The sequence below is a fragment of the Varroa jacobsoni genome, unplaced genomic scaffold (genome assembly GCF_002532875.2).
Source record: "Varroa jacobsoni isolate VJ856 unplaced genomic scaffold, vjacob_1.0 scaffold_30, whole genome shotgun sequence".
NCBI classification, from domain to species: Eukaryota; Metazoa; Arthropoda; class Arachnida; order Mesostigmata; family Varroidae; genus Varroa; species Varroa jacobsoni.
Window position 1 is genome coordinate 1 of NW_019212932.1, and position 20,531 is coordinate 20,531.

The window sequence follows — 20,531 nt, forward strand, 5'->3', positions numbered from 1 at the left end:
AGTAGCATGACTTTTTTTTTTTTCTTGTATATAGTTACTAGGTTAACTTCGTTAATTTGCATACCAAAAAAAAAAAAAAAAAAAAAAAAATAAACAAAAATTACAAAAAAACCTCCTTTGTGCTTTTTCTTTTTTTCTTTTTTTTTTTTTTTTTTTTTTTTTTTTTTTTTTTTTTCATTGGAATCAAAAGCATATCCTTAACCGAAGTTTAAGTAATCCCTTCGATAGTGACACCGTCTCAGAAACAGGATACCCTTCATGAAGGTTAATATCAATGAGAGCGTTACTGGTATAGCCTTATAGCTTGTTACGGTCACGAATAATGGCACTAACTTACGCTGTTATTTGTTCATTCGTACGAAAATCTTTTTTCAATAATTTTTTTCCAATAATCATCTTGGTTAGAAACTCTGAAACCTTATTATTTGTTGTAGTCTGAAAATTTTTATTAGATAGTAACGTTAACCTGTTATGCTGGGTACCGAGCACGAATCTAAATAGATTTTCTAAATACATAACGATAGACTCGTCGTAACGTTTCATTCGGCGTCTTTTTCTGTTTTTACTAATGATGTTTTATGTATATATGTAGTGTTTTTTTATTCTCGTGATTATGGCAGCTTATAGTTCAGTCATCATTTTTGATCGCTCAACATCAACGGTTAGATCTTCTGCCATCTACCCTATTTGTTGATGTTAAGCATTGTCGTTGTTGTTGTCGTTGCTATGTCGGAGACCTTATATTTCTTTTAAACCATTGATATTTTTTGACGACGATGATGACGACCTTCGTTATCAACACCGGTCATTGCTATATTCTTAATTATTTTTTGTTGGCCCTGCCGTTAGTTTCGCCCGCGTGAACGTTTTGTTTAGATTTGTTAGCAGACATCCTGGACCTGTGTTTACATCAACAAGCAAACGATCGTGGATGAAAGGTCACAACTGCATTTGCAAGTCGGTTACGGGCAGTCGTGTAAAGTATATGAAAACAACCTAAAGAGAAAGAGCCTATGATTACCGTTCAGAAACGCAAATTTGTAGAGCGGCATGTATATGGTCGAAGCGTTCGAATAACGTTACATTTCCACCTTTGCAATGAAACAAATGTTTTTATTGTTATTTTTTTTTTCAACCAGAATCACTGTTGTCGAGCAGTCGCTCTATTACTGTTGGTATCCATATTTCGAATGATATTAATTGTTGACTTTAGTATTAGTATTATATAATATGTAGAATAGAAAAGCTGACGCGTTATTGTTGTTCATGAGAAGAGAATCGATATGTTATATAATGCTACAAATCGCCATATTGAAAGCATATAGGTTTTTTTACCAGTTTATGTTTATATGTCTTCTATTCGTCAGTAATTGTACAATAAATTGAGGTAAACTGAAGAACTCACTCAGACAGAACCAGTAACAGCGGTAATCATGATTGGACTCAAATGATTCGTTACATATCACAGACATTATAATAAATGGTATTCGTCGATTGAGTCATAGTGTATATTATACATATTTCTATATATTATTTATATATAGATATTCATGAGATGTGTATATAGAGTATAGCTTCATTAATGTTTTTTGTTTCGGCTCTACTGGTTATATATATATACTCCAATTGAACAATATTAGTAATGTTTCTATAATTAATATTATTCTGTCAGCATTCTTCCTTTATATCTTTTTATATATATAATTCCTTTATATTATTAGTCTTCAGTTATAATCACCATGTTTAACACGACTATCACCGCTATAATTATGTTACGCGCACTAGTTTCATCGCTGCCATCAAAGGTATCAATAGTACCATTTTAATACAGGCATCGTTATAATAAGTTCGTTCATTTTCGAAGATGATCATTCCTGTAGCTCTAAGCATTTTCCTTCATAGATCAGGCCTTCTTTGCACATCAGCAAAGGGCGATAAGGGATGGTGGTGTATTCCTAGGTATAAAGCTCTAAGCGAATCAGTCTGAATTCCGAGAAAATGGCTATGTAAATTTAGTGGGGTTTCTCCAAGGGCAGCTCGATGTAGGACACTCCCTCTTTGCTCTAAGGATGTCCGTCCGATTCCAACTTCTATATAGTGGTAGTCAATGCGTGCTTATATATGTATTTCCATCGTACAACTGGTGGATGCAGGCCCTTAGATATGTGAATTGTGTAACGTACTACTCGGCGTCCCTAAAAAGGGTGGAAGTCATTCTACAAGTACGTGATTCGCAGTCTAATAATAATTCCTCTTATCTACTCACCGGATCTTATTTGATCGGAAATGAAGGGCGGCTTCGGTGCTATTTCGACCACTGCCTTTTAGATATCGTATGTCGTGAACGATTGCGGCACGAACGTGGCTACGTGCAGAACTAGAAGGTTAACAAATTATATTGTCTTTGTTACACTTCTACGTTATGGTAAGAGAATGGTGTATCATTATTAAGGGGGAACATCCATGAGAGGAAGGGTAATTGTGCGGCAGATAATTACAGGATAAATCGATGGAATGAAATATGCCTCGTGGTTCAATTGAGATTTTTATAGTTGAGCCCCTTAGGCACCATAGTTCGATGATACGCTTCTACACTTTTCTATCTATGCATCTCTTTCAATCGGTTGCTTTCTGACCTCCCAGCATCCCCCGTTTCCCTCCCTCACCTGTTCTACCTCCTCGTCTCTGTCGCTCTTAACAATTTTTTACTTCTACTGTCTTTATCAGCAAGCACTCATTTGCTCGCAGTTTTGCTGTGTCGCACATTTGACATTCGGACATCGGACAAGTCGATCTGCTGATGGTGTCTCGCAGAGTCAGAGATAGAAAGATAACGAACGGATGTTTTCACTCGAAAACACATAGGTATTGAAAAAATGGTGGCAAGTTTTTTGGCTTGATGGGTGATTAGTTACTCAGTCGACTGATGATTAAATCGGAGTTTCCTCGTTTGTGTACATGCTAGAGCCTTTAAGCCCGGCTTCACTATCATTACGAGTTAGGATACTCAACTGAGAGACACATGTATTGTCATATACTCATTATGCTCTTAAATTTTTAATTAGCAAAGATGAGAGGGTAACGTGTCAAGGTATGTATATACTCATAGAGTCATCTTCACCCCTTATTTTGCTCATCATCAGCAGCATAATCATCGATCTCCTTCTATTCAATATGTTATCACAACGCTTCGAGGTGCATCCCTTTCCATCGACAGAAGTTTCAGAGGATTACAAAAAAAAGTTTGTTATAGCGGTTCAGAGATGTAGAAGAGTAAACATTTCAAGTATCTATTTGTTAACCTAAGCCAGGGGCTTTATGGGGGACGTGAGTCATAAGCGTTTCTGGGCACTTACTCAGCTTCGAACGTTTTCTTTGATTCAGAATCGAACACGTTGCCGAATTTTCGTCGTAAAAACACCCCAGAGAACCGCTATTCAACGGGTTAAAAAGCTGCGCTGTCACTTCTGTTTGCAGAAATAGGCACTGCCGTAAAAACGATGCTGTTATGAAAAAATCGGATTGGTTCACGTATGAGTCATTACAGAAATAAGCAATGACATTGCGTAGTAGGCCCTTCCAACCGATCCAAATGTCAAGACTGAGCGACTACTTGGATCGTTTGGCATGAATGTAAGTCGTAGACGTACCGAACGTAAGTGCAATACGTAAGACGTAAGTTCCCTCCGATTACAGATATGTTTCCCGTCGGCTTACAAGGGTAAACCACGAGATGTATGAGAATTGCAGAGGTTCTGAGTACGAAGCAAAGTTGATGCATTGAATCAACCGTGATGTTAAGAATACCCGCCAGTATGCAGAATGAAGTTTTGTGACAGAAGCTACGTACAGTCTAGCTTGCAGTCAAATGTTCAGTGATAGCTGCCACTGCTTCCATCAGGACCTAATGACGTGTAATAGCAGGGATAACGTATCTGAAATCTTTTTCACTACTCACGTTGAAAGCTGCGATCAAAACGAAATCGGTCAAGCAATTCTTATAAACCGATGCTTTTCGGGTGCCTTCAGATATTACGCGAATAAGTGATCTGTCGTTGAATGCAATCGCATAGCAACGTAACGTCTTGTACCTCCTTTCTTTGACCCCACTTTCTGTATCGGATATGTTCAAAGGGGTACAGGACTTATAGATCATTATGGATGGTCCAACGGTCGTTTATTATTTAATACAGTACTATATACAGCATAAATGCGATGTACAAAGCCATCATAAATGTACCCAAACAAACCGACAGTGCTTTCGATGTTAATGTCATTAGACTACGCCACGCTTAGCGACATTAGGGAAAAGTTTTGTGCAGCACAGCTGCTCTGGGGGTTCCCGCAGGCCTTACGATAGCGACCTGTTTGGTTACTCAGGGACTTTTCTTTAATGTCATTTCATTTTTTTCATTTCACTATTGACGGTTAAGTATTCGTTATATTGTGTGCTACAGGTTACACCCTTCTCGTGTATTCCATGTCTTTCTTAAACGTTCACTGATCTACCTTGAGCGGTATAAATTACAATATTTGACAACACCGTTTCCAGGTCCCTAGACGGATAATTACTATATGGCATATTTTACTGAAGATTCGCTTTATCGTTGAAGATCTGTAGTATATAGGTTACATATAGGGTTCGCCGAAAGTCGTGCATTGTGTAAGCTCCGGGCGGGCGCTTCTGAGCTAAATAGAATATTGGGGGTCCATAGATACGCTGGCTAATTCTCAGCTAAATACTGATTTTTAACATGAAATTGGCTTTTTTTTACTTTATTTTTTACTAAAACTGAACACAGATTACGCGTAAAGCTATACACGTTCAAAACAGTACGTTTCCGGGGGTTGCAGGTCGGCTGCTAGCATGCAGAGACAAAATATAATAATTCACTGTGAAAAAAAATCTTCTAAAAGGAATAAGTCTAGCTTTTTTGAGATATGAATTTTGAGATATCTATCAATAGCGAGGCCACTGGAAAGCACGTACATTGCTAGATGTTATCTTTTGCCGATTTTCTTTAATACGTATGAACATATGCTGCACTAATCCTTTCTGAAAGCTCACTATGGAGGGGTGACCGGGCGACAATTTAGTGCACTGGTTGCCCCTCCATTAGTTTTATTCCGGTTACCACTTGATTCACACGATATGATCAATTTTGCCTTCAGACCTGTAATCTCGTTCCTTGTCGCTATTAATCTCTCTAGATCACAATATATCGACTCGTCTAAGTCGATTTACAAAGCTGTGCCAAACATTCGTTTTTTTGGAATGTACTACGTACAAAATTCGTTTCTGACGGTTATACTTAACACAATTATTATCCACCGGATTACAGCTTCAATTCTACATCTAGCCATTTTAAAAATATTCCTTCGTAACCGTACGTCAATAGATATCTGTAGTTGTAAAACAACCGTAAAAATATTGCTCCAAAACGTTCATTTCAGCTTCACGGTTGACAGCTGTCCGAAAATGTTATGTAACACAAAAGTTCAAAGTGGGGACAAACACTTTTTGAAAAGTGTAAAAAAAGGTCGAAAAGTAACCACTGGGCGACCTGATTGATCGTTAATATTTCTCTCTCTAGAGTGACCGTTAATTTCGATATCAAAAGGTTATCAAAAATAACGTTTTGAACAATTTCATGAAGTTTTAACTTAAACCCTGTTGAGTATCCTCCGATAAGCCTTGCTCGAATTTTGTAGAAATCGCATGAAAACGGTTAATATCAACTGTCGATTTCAGACGAAAAAACACGGCAGAAATGTTCGGTGCGGGAAAATTGGACAGCAGCTAATTTTTGCTCCGAAAAAGTCTGTTGTTTTTAAAAGGCAATTGGTTGTGACGAATAACGGATAAACACATGCCCGTTGTGGCATACAGATCGTTAAAACTTTTGCCCAATTTAAATGTGCCACCGTATATATAGAATGCTTCGTTCTGTAGTAGTTTCCTGTTCGCAGCCACTGTTATTAGCTCATTCCATACTATATTTCATTGGTAATTCTCATATATATATATATATATATATATGCACATGTATGGCATACGCATACCATGAGAACTGATCGTGATGACGCCACATTGTCCCGTTTCAGTACTACCGTGTGATTTTTCATCGTTTCTCTTTCGTTATTATTGGCTGTCCTGTTTCTTCTTATATTGCTGAGTGTTGATCAGCTTGTTTCTGTACAATGTGGAAGGTTCGTCCTTATTACTCGACGTGAGTGTGGGAGGCGGAAAAGGGTCGCTCATATCTCCATGTTGCGATGTGCTGGTACATCTCTTAGTAGCAATTGTAGTTCTTCATTTATATATTGTGTATTGATCCAGCTACCTATACCAGTAGAGACGATATATTTTGGTTAGCTAAACGTCACACATAGTATATAGAACAAAAATAATAACGATAATATGTCACTATTGTTATTATTAGTTCATGTTTATCTCACACTGTATTATCCATTCGGTATCAGTCGTCCATTTCATTTGATAACATTTACTGCTATATACTCTTCCACGCAATCAACTACTAACACATATCTCATTATTATTGTGCCACCGTTATTATTACAGTCAGTAATGGTTAACGGCCATTCAAAGACGCGCCTCCATTTGAAAAAGATGCGTCGTTAGCCAGCGTTGCTTATGGCCACACCACAGAGCTTCAGCCGTCGTACATTAACACGGGACTGGGCTAGCCGAGGGCCTTGTTGCTAGATAAACAACTCGCTTTTATCTAGACAACAACCTTATGCAGGTCAGAGCCGATGAATCTCGTCTCGTCTAGCGTGTGATTATTTAGTTGTCGCGTTTGAAAACGCCCTATCAAAAGTTTTTCGTGAGAGCGCTTCGAAGTTTCTTAGCCCTGTCCCTATTGGCTAGAAGAGATCAAGCGTTTAGTTGTTGTTGTTGCGATCACCGTAATCGCTGTATACGTAATGTATCTGTGTTTGCGCGTTGTAGACTATTGTAGCTTCCCCCGTGGCCTTCTCCATCACCAGCATGGTCATCACCGTCAGCATTTGCGTAACGTGTGTGCCTCTCACAGACACGCTCCTGCTTCGTCATGTCCATTTTCTGCTACTCAACTAATCGAATGTAAACAGCAGTCTTGTTAAGGACGAGCAAGCGCTTGTTATTCGAACCTATTGCACAGTGTGGGAATTGCCGACTCGACTTCAGCTGCTCTTCAGAAACTCTACGACTTGCCCTTCTCCTTTTTGTTGAAAGGAACTCAGGACAACATCTGTATGTTGTCGCGGCGTGTTCGACACAATCATAACTAACCGTATTTCGGCTCAATGAAGTAATCTCGAATACTGATGCGTGGTGCGTGCTGCTTAACGTGCAGTGCTATAGAACAAGCAGCTGTGAATCTCAGTCGAAAGTGGCCCAGGCTGTGCGCGCAGGCGGTAGGGCTTTCGTCGTTGTGACAACGCTTCCGTTTCCATTGGCATTGACGCTTGCTTCGGTCTCTTGCATGATCTTGGTGTTAGCGTTGCCCATGTTAAGGAAGGGATTCGTTAGCGGGTTCATAACAGGTTCGCCGCGGTGTACGGGCCGTGGTGGTAGTTTCGGCGGGGGTGCCGCTAACTTGAGGGGATTATGCTTTTGTGTGCTGTCTTCTTTGTCCTTTGCAGCCGATGCCTGGTTGCTTGGCACCTTGAGTTCGATGCGTTCTTCGCTGGCTCCTTCGAGATTGCTCTCCTTAATGCCATGGCAAAAATACATAAACATACCTGCGCAAAGATAACGAAGCACCCAGATGGGTTTTATTAGTATATATAAGTGATCGATCTGATTGATGGGTGATTGATGCGTACATGGGATGGAATACATTAACAGAAAACTGCTTCTGTTTCAAACGCTTGCGGCTGGGCTCGTGCTTGTAACATTTGTTTGTGATGCTAAAGCCTATTCCTGAAGATCTTACAAGAGTAAGACGCGGCATGTTGTTATTCTAAGTCGGGTTACTTGGCTACTAAATTATGCTTCGTAAACGTATTTCAATGTATTGGGAATGCAAGCCTATTTTTAATATGACATCGGCAGAGGTTGCAACAGTATTTTCTCGGATAAGCGTAACAACGCTATCGGCTGATGTTGAAAAGATAATCTTCTGTTTGTTCGTTACCACCCATTTCTTCTAACGAATAATAATAATAATAATAATTGAACACCGTTGAAAAACGGTTAAAATAATAAGATCAGTTTTCTCGCTTGTTGACGATTCCTTAAGCACACACTATAAATCTAGCTCTCGGTACCTCACCTAGCGTCATCCAGACGACGAATCGTATTAGCGTGAGGTAGGACAATTTGAGTATGAGGTAGATGTTGACTGTAATCGCGATCGAGGGTACAATCGGCACCGCCGGCGCAGCAAACTTCAAATCGCATCTGAAGTTTCGCAAACAAAAATGTTCGATACAGAGAATCTGCAAAATGGCCATCTCATTGCGATTTATGCTCACTAAACATGGCCAACGGGAAAAGCAAAATATCTAAATAAATGTTTCAAGTTGTACGTTCGGCGCTGCTATCGGTCAAGCCGGTTGGTTTCCTGGACGAAATAAGGGATGACTATGTCTGGTTTCGAACTTAAGCCGTTACGTGTCTACTGAGCTGAATACACAAATGTGTTACTTCTCCACTGACACAATGATGGAAGATTTATATCTACACATACTTGGCCTGCGGTTGTTTGCCGATGAGGAACACGGACACGACGATTCCGATAAGGCACGCGACGCTACAAATATAAGACAACAACGAAAATGGTTCTTACTTTTTCAGGATCTATAATCTTTTAATGAGTTCATTTGATGATAAGGAAATTTTACACCTGTTTGAATCGTGGGAAAACTCAAATGATCTGGGTATATCGGAGAAGGAAGTCATAACGTGGTAATCTGGCGTGTTTAGTCGATTTCTCCAAAAACTAAGGTTTCAGTTACTCCTTTGATAACGTTACGGTTGACTAAGAGTATTCTTCTATAGAAACACTGTCAGCGGAGTTAGTTAGTATGCAACTCCTAATTTACCTGAGTAAGGCCACCGCGAAGGAACCAGTCCCTAGCGCGTCTTGGCCCCACACAACAACAAGGTCGAATAATAAAGAAAACCCATACAAACAGCAGGTCAGACGGATGACTCGCGTTGCCGTCGCGTCATTTGCGGGGCCAGGATTCTGTGTCAGAAACGGAAACATGTACCCGATCTGACGGCGCTTTAAATCCCAGTACGAGGGCTGTGAGGATACATACGTATAAATTAAGATGTATATAAATTTGTCTTGATTGTCAATTGTACTAGCCGCCAATATATCGCTATGGGTACAAAAAGTAAGAATTTTATTGGACTTTGCGATTAATAATGATTTTTTGTTCTTTAGCATGAATACAGTTACATGTGTTCCTTATCGTTTGCGATTTTGCCTTCCCGACCATCATCGGGTTAGTACCAGTGTTTCAGAAACAATGAAAATAAACAAGTCGATCAAGAAGATATGGCTAGCATAGCTTCGCGTATGGAATATGTACCTGTTGAAACAGATCTTCCTCTTCCTCAAGTGACTCCTCCTGCATTGAACCGTACATATCTTGCCGGTTTTTCCACTGAGCCGTGACACCTAGAATATTTTGCAGATGGTACGGCGTCAACGGCAAGCGTCATCCACGTAGAAAACATTTACGATAGATGCTAGCGCTTGATCTAAACAATTAATAGAGGATCTCTAGCTCTATATACTGCCAGCATATCGAGCATAGTTTAGAACGCCCTGCAATGTCTGGGATTAAATCCTCGTTTACAACCCGTTACAACAGCTGTGATAAAAAGTACTACATCATTAGAGTGCTAAGTAAAGGTGCGGAGAGTGCGATAACATAGAGACATAGGTAAATCAACTGTCTTGCAAAAAAGAAGCCGTTGCATTTTTCGAAGAAACAAAGTGAGCTATTCTAATAATAGTCCGACTATATCTACGAATCTACAAACCTGGGAATCGGTGGTGTCCTACAACTCCGAGACCAGTAAAGCCCATTTCTTCATCGTCTGAGTCTGGAGTGAGAACGCGGTTGGAACGTTTCGATGTGACCACAACTGTGTTGTTAATAAACGGATTTGCACTCATTGGCTCACCACCCGGCTGGATGAGAATTGGCGCGTCGGTTAATATAAACAGCGGGAAACAAGTTATTCGACAAATTCAATTCGGATTATTTATTTATTACTATTATTATTATTATTATATCATTATTACAGTTGTTCTATTATTATTATTACTGCTATTAGAATGGAACATAAACTATTTCGGTTAGTTCTCTCTTTACTTCGTTATACCGTTCAACGATACGATTTATCTTTCCTCTGTAATTTCCTTGCTTAGCAATGGAAACCTTCTATCGAAGTTCCCGGTAAAGAAGTGCATTTTCGACACACCCTATATATTTTGCTTTGCACCATGTTTGTGTCAAGTACAATAAAGACTCTACAACTAAGTAGTTTGCGAGAAGGAGCTTCCTTGAAAGATGCAGCCACAGACCCAGTCGATCCGAAATCGATGAGGACTCCGGATGGCGAACAAATCGTTGGATGGAAGAGAGGATAGGTTACGAACACCGGGATATTAATGACCATTTTAGGTGCATAACTTTATGTAAATATAAATGCCTCAGCGTGTTATGGACTGGGCAGAAAGCACAAGGAAACAAAGCTTCGCATCCGTATTCCTTAACGTTTTGCCCCGCACCAGACAATACGCTTCAGTGACGGATACGCACATACGAGTCGGCACCGGTGACGAAAAGTGGTCTCTTAACGTCGAAATGAAGTGGGAAAAAGAATGACACTCCCAACCCAAAAGTTACGTTAGATCTCCATTCTAATTAGAGCTTGACGTTTGGTGGAGCTGAAAAGGTCTGATACGCTGAAGAATGCTTGTGAAGAACAAGTCGGCCAACAAGGAGTCGCATGTGGTCTATCTACATCAAATGAACGAGGGTATCCAACAGAAAGAACCAGATAGCATACTGCATTTCTCGTTAGATGAAAAGCCGAAAACTACCTACGTTTCAATCTAATACTTAAGAGTTGTGATGTCTAGAATTAGCGCTGAACGAGCGCTGAACAAATCTACAAGTTAGTAGTATAAAAGGTGAGGGCTGTATGCTTCGTAACTTTAATAATCACTTTCTGGGAATCATTATCGGAGAGTATTCAAGCGAATCTAAGCGGAACAATTCTACGCAGATCTGTTTGCAGTCCGAACATTATGCATTATACTAAAACGCTTATGGGAAAATGATTTCGTACCGTGACACTATAAATATATCTGAATTTGCCGTTACTTTTTCGCAATAAGACCTTTCTCGAGCCAAACACTTATACAGTCATTATCTACTATGCTGATAGGACCTAAATGTAGCGCTTTCAAGGTTTTCACCTTGGGATAATCTCTTGTAGGCGTGGGACAGGCAGACCGCACTGATTCCGGTAGAAGGTCGACTACAGTTTTGTTTCCGGGCTGGTAGCGGAGGAGCAGGACGCACGTGGATACTAACGTGTACGCCATTAATGTGCCTATACATATGGCAATAATCATAACACAATCAGATGATAGGTTAGGCCAGGGGTGAACGAGCCCAATTGGATCTTGGATGAGAATCCCACCGGTTTAATGATTGATGTCGCCTGAGAGATAATTCTCAATAGAAATAGGTTCGAATACATGTATATAGAACGGAGTCGAAGCGTCAAAAAAATAGTTTCGATATATTTAATCGATTTTTTGCAGCTACATCATTTGCAAAACGAGCGCACAAGAGGTTTTTGCGAAACCTATAGTACTAAGACAAATCAGGGTAGAACAACAGGTACGTTTCTGCGCGTTTTCTGTTAGATACTGGCATCAGACAACTGGCCTTTAGAACGAAATAAAGTGTGTCTAGGCCCAGCCTTGTACCTAAGCCAATAAAAATTTGCTCACGTGTAAATAAAAACGCAACGAGCTTAATAAACCGAATCACCATAAATAGAGGTGATTTCTTTATCTCATACCGATCGACATCATTTCTACAAGAACATCCAGCCCCATGACCATGGCGACAACTGCTGTAGCTGCACCTAGAAAAAGAGTAGCAGTAGCTGGGGTTTCTGTAACTGGCCATATCTTCGCGAGAGCTCTGCAATAGAAACAATAACGTATCGTCGACCCAATGCAACATAAGGTTTTCTTTGGAGAGATAAACTATAGCTATTAAGAGTTTGGATTATGAATCTACCTAGATGTTTTAGCCGATTCCTGAATCCCGTATTTATCAGAAGCCACCTTAAAAAAATATTCTAAAATCGATCGAATATTTCTAATTGTACAACACTTCAGTCATGTCTAGATTTCGAAGCAACAATAAGCTGAGGTTAGCAGATTATTTATGGGTATTTCCATTTTATCTAGTAGTACGGAAGTTTCGTAGCGCTTTTTGCACGGCTGACCTCGTAAGAAACCATGAGATCGCTCTCCTACGGCTAAAAAGTATCAAGATTATTATACCTGAATATGAGTCCGTCTTTAGCCATTGCATATACGACCCGAGGCATCGGGAACATGGAGCCAAACATCGACACCACAAGGCCCGCCAAGGCGCCGATGGCGACAATGTACTAAAATATTAATGAGCGTCATCAATTATGCTGCCATATAAGCTATAGCTAAATGTACGTGCTTTGTCACTAACAGATAAAATAAAGATCGAAAAATAGAAGTTATTACTCGTTTTATGTCGTGGCGTAGCGGACGATTTTGATTTGGTCGTAGTCAATTTGCTGCTTAACTGTTTGCTACGATGTTTACATTTGTATAGATTTTATGTGCGACATAAAGTAACTTTCGTCTAAAAGCGCACGTAAGTGAACAGCACGCGATGAATACGGACTCTTCCTTCTTCGCCGTAGCTGAGTTTGACTCACTTATCGCGCGCTAGTATTTGTTCGCCACTCATTAACTTTGTGTAACTTGTACCATCAGCAGTATTTTGTATAGATTTCGAATACTTTTGAGTAGTAGGTGGTACCTGACAGCCTGGTGCGTCCCTCTGGGCAAACATTTCTACGAGTCCAGATGCAGAATTGATTTCGTTGTACGGTATGACCAAAGTTACCTGAAAGTACAAAAAACACTCCAAAAACTATATCGTTTGTGTATCTTGACAAGCTATTTACGAACAAGCACTCGTAGCGCGGAGCACAATCTTAATAACAAAGCATTCGGTTTTACGATGATAGCATTAACCAAAGGAATAAAATTATAAAGAAAATCACAGAAAAGATCCGTAACTTTATAGCTTCGGCCGCTATAGCAGATAGTTCATAGGTCATTTGTGGTGTTTTGTGATCTCACTCGACCCTAAGGTTAACAATGTGTACCTGGAAAAACCACCGCGGTTTATAAGGACATAAAAATTTGCCGGTTGAATAGATCTGATGCGTTCAAATAATCTATATGCTAACGTCTGTTTCGCATAGAATACATAGGCCATAGTTCTCTTTATTGCAGCGAACGTTGACTTTAGTTAAGCTATATTATACAACTGGACGGACGCGATTCATTTTTGGATTCAGCCGTAATCTCTGCAGAACTTTCTTGTACTCTGAGGATGCTTTGAGACAAACGGACACGAAAATTCACGAAAATTTCATAGAGCTAGAAAGGCAAAAGCTTAATCACGAAAACGAGCGATAAGTTATGGCATATCACAATAAAAACGGTACATTTACCCCGTACGTCAATACTGCGGCGGGTCTTTAATGTTCCGTGTACTTATTTTGATAGTAACCGTCAATGTCGAAAATCATCATTTATAGTTCATCCATTCATGGATAAAAATTTTGCTGCTTTAGAACTAGAGAAAAGGATAGTATAATGTAAGCTATCTTTGGTAAAATTTCTTACCTTCTTACCTCTTAAAATTTCTAATTAGTTAAGTATCCACTTACCACGATGCTGCACGTGAGATATGCCGTGAGGACTGTCGCAAGGCTCCACGTAATAGCTAAAGTAGAACAACAGACAAAATATGTAACGCAAACCTTTTCTGCGACGTCACTTAATACGTCATTATGATTTTCGCCTATCAGTAAAAATCCCTGATTTCTATCCTCAGCTAAAGGCGTCGTCATGCCTAATTCACCTATATATATATATATATATATATATATATATATCTATGAATAGCTAGGGAAGATACAACACAACTGCGATCATTTCTTTTACTGAGTTTGCCATTGAACCTAACAACTGTAACTTAGCTAGCCTAGACTAGCCCTAAGCTAGCTACAATGTGTTATATATGATAGGTATTTACTAATATTCAAGTCACAAGCGCTCAAAAGGGCTCTCAAGCCGATGTGAAGAAAATATCGGCAGCTCGGTTCTTGCAGGCCGGCACCTATCAATATGACTGTAAATAGAAAGTAATCCTAGTCATCTATGGTTTCAACATAATCGGCACTAGCTGCTTATCTTCTCGTCTCGTCTAGATTTAATGCCCCCCAGCCCAGTTGACCTCTATAAAGTATTTAGTGTATTGAATGTGTCATTATGCGCTGGTTTGCTTAGAGAGGTCCATAGGGATGACGGATGATGTATAAAGACCACAGCATTAGAAGCTGTGAGGAGTCTTTTGTTAAAAAGATATGTAGCGCATCATTTGGCACACGACCAAATAGAGTATCTTGGCTTGGAACTATGGGTTACACCAAGATAAGATTTCCATCTTACCACTATTCGCTTAATAAAGTCGGCACTAGACAAGCGGAACGCGGTGCTCTGTATAACGGAAACGATAACCTTTCTATTACTAGTACTATTACTTGCATCGTTTACGCCGTAATGGTTTTAGGGTGGGTAAAAAAATTTCAGCGCATAAAATTCAGACAAGCTGTATAAACAATATGAGAAAACCCTGCATAAAGACAGCTCGGAAAGTGTGACAGATATAATGAAAAATTAAGAAGAAAAAAAAGCGCACAGCTCAGTGTATTCCATGGCGCGGAATATGGGCGATTAGATAAGTTTGAGCGATGACAGTACCGTAATAACAATAATTTTTTCATAACAGGACGAAGACCCTTTTGGACGGATCTTTTGCGAGGCGAAAATAAAACTCTCATAAATACGTACATGTATAGGTATGCATAAGGCGTGCAGCATGGGAGTTAAGGTCACATACTTCAATGGTTTCAGCACCCTGTCTTTGACTCCAAGTACGTATTGCAACATGGTAAACCTATCATGTTCCTAATCAACCTGACGCTGTCAATTGAAGGTCCCTTTTTCACACTCATGCTTAAAAATGAGGTTAGTCGTGATGTTGGATTTCCATTTTGAACCTAATTTCAATACATAGAACTCACCCTTAGGTATATCTTTGGTAGGATTTTTGGCTTCTTCACCTGTTGTGGCAATAATATCGAATCCAATAAACGCGTAAAAACACGTCGCCGCTCCTGAAAGCACTCCTGACCAACCATATGGCAGAAAACCTCCTGTTGAAACGAAGAGCATTCACAAACACGTAAAACACAAACAGAGGAACTATTAAGGCAAACGAAAAGTGCCTTTTTACTAAATGCATGATAAATAATCTTATAACAACAATGAGTTCAGAGGTTGTGCGACCTCTATAATAAAGTTCCTAATTCTACTGGCGAACTCCTCTGTGTCAATCGGAAATCTAATGTTTTTTCATCAGAATTATAGTAACCCGTCGAAGCTGCCTTGACATCTTTTAAGAAAAAATTTAAATGAAAGAAAATATATGGACAAAAAAATCAACACCGCATAAATTAACAATGTCAATATTCGATGTATAATTGACTTAATTAATATATATAACTAATGATAGTTTGTCAAGACATAGTTTCTGATCTCGCTAAGCCAAGCATTTCATACATTGTATTAGCCAATAACTCCACAAAATCGGTATTTTGCTTGAGTTCCCCGACGATTCTGAACATCTAGCTATTTAGGATGAAGCCTCGTTATTCTATACTATAGCGATAGTCCACTGAAAATTCGCATTATTGTATTTGTCTGTTTTGTTATAAATCCATAACGGGAAGCAAATTGTTGTAAATTTCCCTTAGCTTTTAAGAAAACTGTGTTTTTTACAATGGCCAAACACCTGTGTGTAGCTGATCGTAGTTGTCCAGCTGAGAGACGCATTGAAACTACAACTTTGCTCGTCTTAAAAATAAAATAGAAAAAAAAAAAAATTATGTCCGTCATTAGATTTCTCTGACATGTTCTTGAATAGGCATCCGAGAGAGGCGCTCAAATACATCGGGAGTACATTACACATACTGGGGTCGGCTATAGCAAGACCGTCTTCTCAGTAAAAAGAAAGTGTTCGTCAAAGGAGAGAATACGAATGAATGCAGCAATTATTCCGTCGAGCATCTATTATGACATAGGTTCGAGCTAACAACCCTTTTAATTATCTGTCGGTTACTGGTAACGCACGTGCTTTGTTTGGCAAAATCAGGCATGACCCAATTTTGATCAAGTCAACTTCTATGTTTCAAGTTTTATGTCCAGTGTCGTCATTAGGCGTTTCATCGGGCGGCTCGCTTTCAGCAGGAAACGACGTCTGTTCGTGCTCAGGTTCGAACCTAGACCACAAGGTGTCCCTAAGATAAACAGGCAAATACGTTTCCCTGACCCAGCTCACATAGGAAACTGTTTACGTGACTCTGTATAGGACAAGTTAACTATGTAACTGTTCTAACCGATTTTTTCCACCTTTAAATTTTACAGGTTTGTGATATTTGGGCATTGAGTTGGTAAAAGAGGCCGGCATTGTAAATTACATAGCCGAATGTACATATGTGTCGTAGGTGAAGTTCTGTTCGTGTTTCACCGTCACACTTTTACACAAAACAATAGGCTAGGAAACTGAAGCGTTTCTGTCTTGAAAGCATCGAATACCGTTCAGCATGAAGCTTGCCTATAGCGTGTGACGACTGTCGTATACCGTTTGACCTTTTCAACAGCAGTAATCCCCTCAAGTGCAACACTAAACTTTGTCCTCAAACCCTGAATCCTTTGAACCGCGTTGCTGTCTCAACGGACAGAAGCAGATAGAGTTCGTTTTGTAAAAAGGGATTTCAGAACTTTTCACTGCTATAACAAGAAGCACAGGTCCAATTAATGTAGCCTTACTTGGTTTATTAAAACCCTCCAAGCCCCAATACTTTGCTCAACTAAAAAAAAAAAACAACTGATAACCCACTAAAGCAATTCTACCCAGTATTAAAAGATTTCTAAGATTTTTCTAAGGGTAACCATTGCAGAAAAGGGAGTAAAAAACAGTATGACACAATTTACGATAACTATGTTTTTACATCATTTTGTTCACCATATAGTTGGCTAGTAGTCGGGGGCAAAAATCCCCACTCGTGAGCCGTGTAGGAGACATCGCTAGTGGAGCATTAATTAATCGAATGGTAGGGTATCTTATTCCTAATTGGACTTTATTTCTGAGGAGTTCAAAGGCTAATGAGCTGTGCCGGCTAGCTAAAGTATTCGTCCGGTAGTGCAAAACACTTACTTACGAAATCAAAAGCTCCCTGTCCCTGTCCCCTGTTGGTTAGGAACTGATTATAGGTGCACTAGGAAGACAGACCTCTCCATTGTATAGCGAAATTTTTCGACTTAGAATATCTGCTTCAACAACATAAATTTCCTATAGTAGTTGACATCGGACTATATGCTGCTTTTTCTTAAATCTATTTTCCTAAAAAAAAAAATTGGAATTCAATATGTACATAATTCTCTTTTACATTTTCGACAATACTGTACAATTGTAACGTCTGTGCACAGCTTACCTGAAAATACGTATCTCAAACAAAGAACCCTTACGTCGGGTACTGCCTTAGCTGAACACTGCTTCAGACGACGGTCTGTCTCTAAGAACAAAGTCTTTCTGCGCTCGCTTTCAAACCTAAGCCATTTCATCTCGCTAAACCTATTAAGCAATGCGTCGTTTGTGGGAATCGTTTGTAATAATAAGACGATTTGGATCAAAAAAAAAAAAAAGAATATTAGCAACAACCACAGTTCTGGACCTCTTGTATTTTAGCGTTTCTATTGGCTGTCTGCGTTATCATTGTAGCCAGTTACTTCTCTCAGAGTTATTATTAGTACTAGATGAAGAAATATTTACTCCCTTGGAAACACACAGAGACGCAAAAAACTATAGGACAAAAAATGCCGTTAATAGTGCTGCTGTTCCATTCAAAGGGAGCTCGCCGCTTCTCTATAGTCTACCGACATGGTGCATTTGTTTTCTAACGGAACTGGAAAATCAGAGTCCTATGCAAAACTCGATCAAACCATTTTTTTGGAATCACATTAGGTAAAAATGTAATTAGTGTGTGTGTTTTTCCTGAAACAGAATACTGCTATCATTTTTTATAAGTTTTATTTGGTATCCTGTTTCATTTGTGAATCCGCTGAGATGCAATACAGGCGTATACCCCGTATTACTTTTCGGCGTACTTTGCACTCGAGCACTTGGTTCAACTAGATTTTCACGACGTTTTGCAATTGTTGTTTTCGGCGCTGAGGGGTGGCAGCTGTAAATCCATTTCTAACTGCAGGCGCAGTTGCGTTGGAACCGGTTCCAGCATAAACGTTCATTATGGTACGGCTTCTTGCGACCATCTAGTTAACTACTTTCTTGTCCGTTCTGTGTCAGTGTAAAGCGGGTCGGTGAAAACATGTTTCGACGCAAACAATTCAAGTGAGCCTGCAGACGTTTTGAAGCCTCCAAGGCCTCCTCGCCCAATTTAGCCTTAAACAGATTTCATCGAATCGGCACTGGACTAGTTTGCAGTAGCTTTCTTTGCGCTGTAGCATTTCAGTTGTTGTAACAGTAAGAGGGCTCTCGAGAATTTCGTTAACAGAACATCGCAAAAATGTATAGGAAATATGTAGTTAGGCCGTCATTACTGGTTAAATAATAATAGTAGATTGGTCCTTTGGAATTTGACTCGGTCTAGGAACAATGCACCTGTCATGTGCTTCGTTCTTGCCTTGATAGGTACATCCGTCCATCGATCCAATTTTCAAGGGAAGCATACAAGCGACAATTGAAAAGAAAGATGAAAAAAAAAACAAACATACATAACGTGGTCAACGTTTCGATAATCGCGATTTAAGAAAATACACTACGATTAGGCATAATGTTAAATAGGATTGTGTGACACAATTTTGTATTAAGTCGTAAGCTCACCATCAAAACAAATGGCTGATATCTATTGACATTTATGTTCGATAGGCAATATTGGCATGCCACTTGTTTCAGCTTGTTCTTATTGAAAGCTGAATATCTTATCAGCATAACTATAGCCAAGTTCATATGAACATTTGAGAGCTTTCTCTAATTATATTATAGTGTCTGGTTATACCTTTGCATTTCCTCTGTTTAATCTATTCAAACCGGCTCCAGCTGGGCTCGAAGCAGCAATTTGAAGAGGGGTTAGTCACTATAAATTACTTGAATTTGGCCAAAAGTGCGTCCCAGTCTACAACACAACACGTTCGGCGGCTCCTAAGCCTGCCTAATCGTCATGTTTGATTTTTCATAGCCAACGTGCTAGGGGGAAACTGCCGATACCTACGACTGTACGCACCTTTGTCGGAGCTCCAATTGTTGAAATCAATGAAGAACAGGGAGGCAAGCATAATGAAACACCAGACAAAAAAGTTGACCATATTAAGAATGTTGTTGAAAGCCAACGATTTCTTAACTCCCGCGACGAGAAGGCCCGTCATCAGAAAAGTGATCAGGCCCGCTAGAAGGTCAGGAGTGTGGCCTGTGGAACAAACCAACAAGAAAGCGAAAAAGAGGTTTACCTTCAATTAGGAAAGAAAGACAATTTACATTACTATTTTTTTCTATTAAACAACACAATACATGCTTTACGAATTTCTTTGAATTGTGCATCTACGTTGTAATAATATGAAGATAGTAACCTTTAAAAATATGAGGAATATGCTTATATCGGCTCAGTATAGGTTGTTCTTTTTTACTTTGCTACACACATGGTTGTTGGTAAAGGACTGGACCTCTTTTCAAAGGAGGAGGTTAGCCTCTTAATCAGGTTATTATTAATCTATTTTACTCCCACGTAGATATACTGAACTCAAAGCGGAATCGAAGGGTAGCCTAAAAACCCCTATTATTTTTGATTGGCGCGGAAATGTTCTTACCAACAAAAGTACCAACTGTGCTCCGAATAGCGTCGTGAATGGCCCCGTCAAACATGGCGTTGATGCAGGCACTGTAAATACAGAACAACGAAACAACGGTCTCAATGAAATCAATCAATTGCTGTCTATGTCTTGTCCATAAACAGCCTCTGTGTCGACGCTAGAACAGCTTTTTCCTCGGAACATGCTCACCTTCGAATATCCCTCTCCCAAATTCGAAATTATCTAGCTATGATCAGCTATACA

At 39.5% G+C, this 20,531-nt stretch overlaps 1 protein-coding gene across 2 annotated transcripts; it reads right to left on the reverse strand.

Annotated features, from left to right (window-relative positions):
- Positions 1–123: 123 nt before the first annotated feature.
- On the reverse strand, positions 124–20,412 carry LOC111259056 (putative cationic amino acid transporter). 2 transcript variants are annotated; one of them, XR_015310411.1, is made up of 15 exons: positions 20,286–20,412; positions 19,706–19,888; positions 15,425–15,556; positions 14,006–14,061; positions 13,084–13,170; positions 12,564–12,673; positions 12,071–12,195; positions 11,457–11,593; positions 10,010–10,160; positions 9,553–9,641; positions 9,055–9,260; positions 8,700–8,762; positions 8,283–8,410; positions 7,298–7,749; positions 124–6,344 (listed from the first exon to the last, which is right to left on the reverse strand). XR_015310411.1 is itself a non-coding variant. In XM_022830741.2 (14 exons), exons 1-14 carry the CDS (start codon positions 20,338–20,340, stop codon positions 7,388–7,390), a joined length of 1,884 nt encoding a protein of 627 aa, XP_022686476.2. In that variant the 5' UTR covers positions 20,341–20,412; the 3' UTR covers positions 124–7,387. The 2 variants fall into 2 exon arrangements, 1 of the variants encoding a protein (XP_022686476.2); XM_022830741.2 differs by having other exon boundaries at positions 124–7,749.
- Between the last annotated feature and the right edge of the window lie 119 nt (positions 20,413–20,531).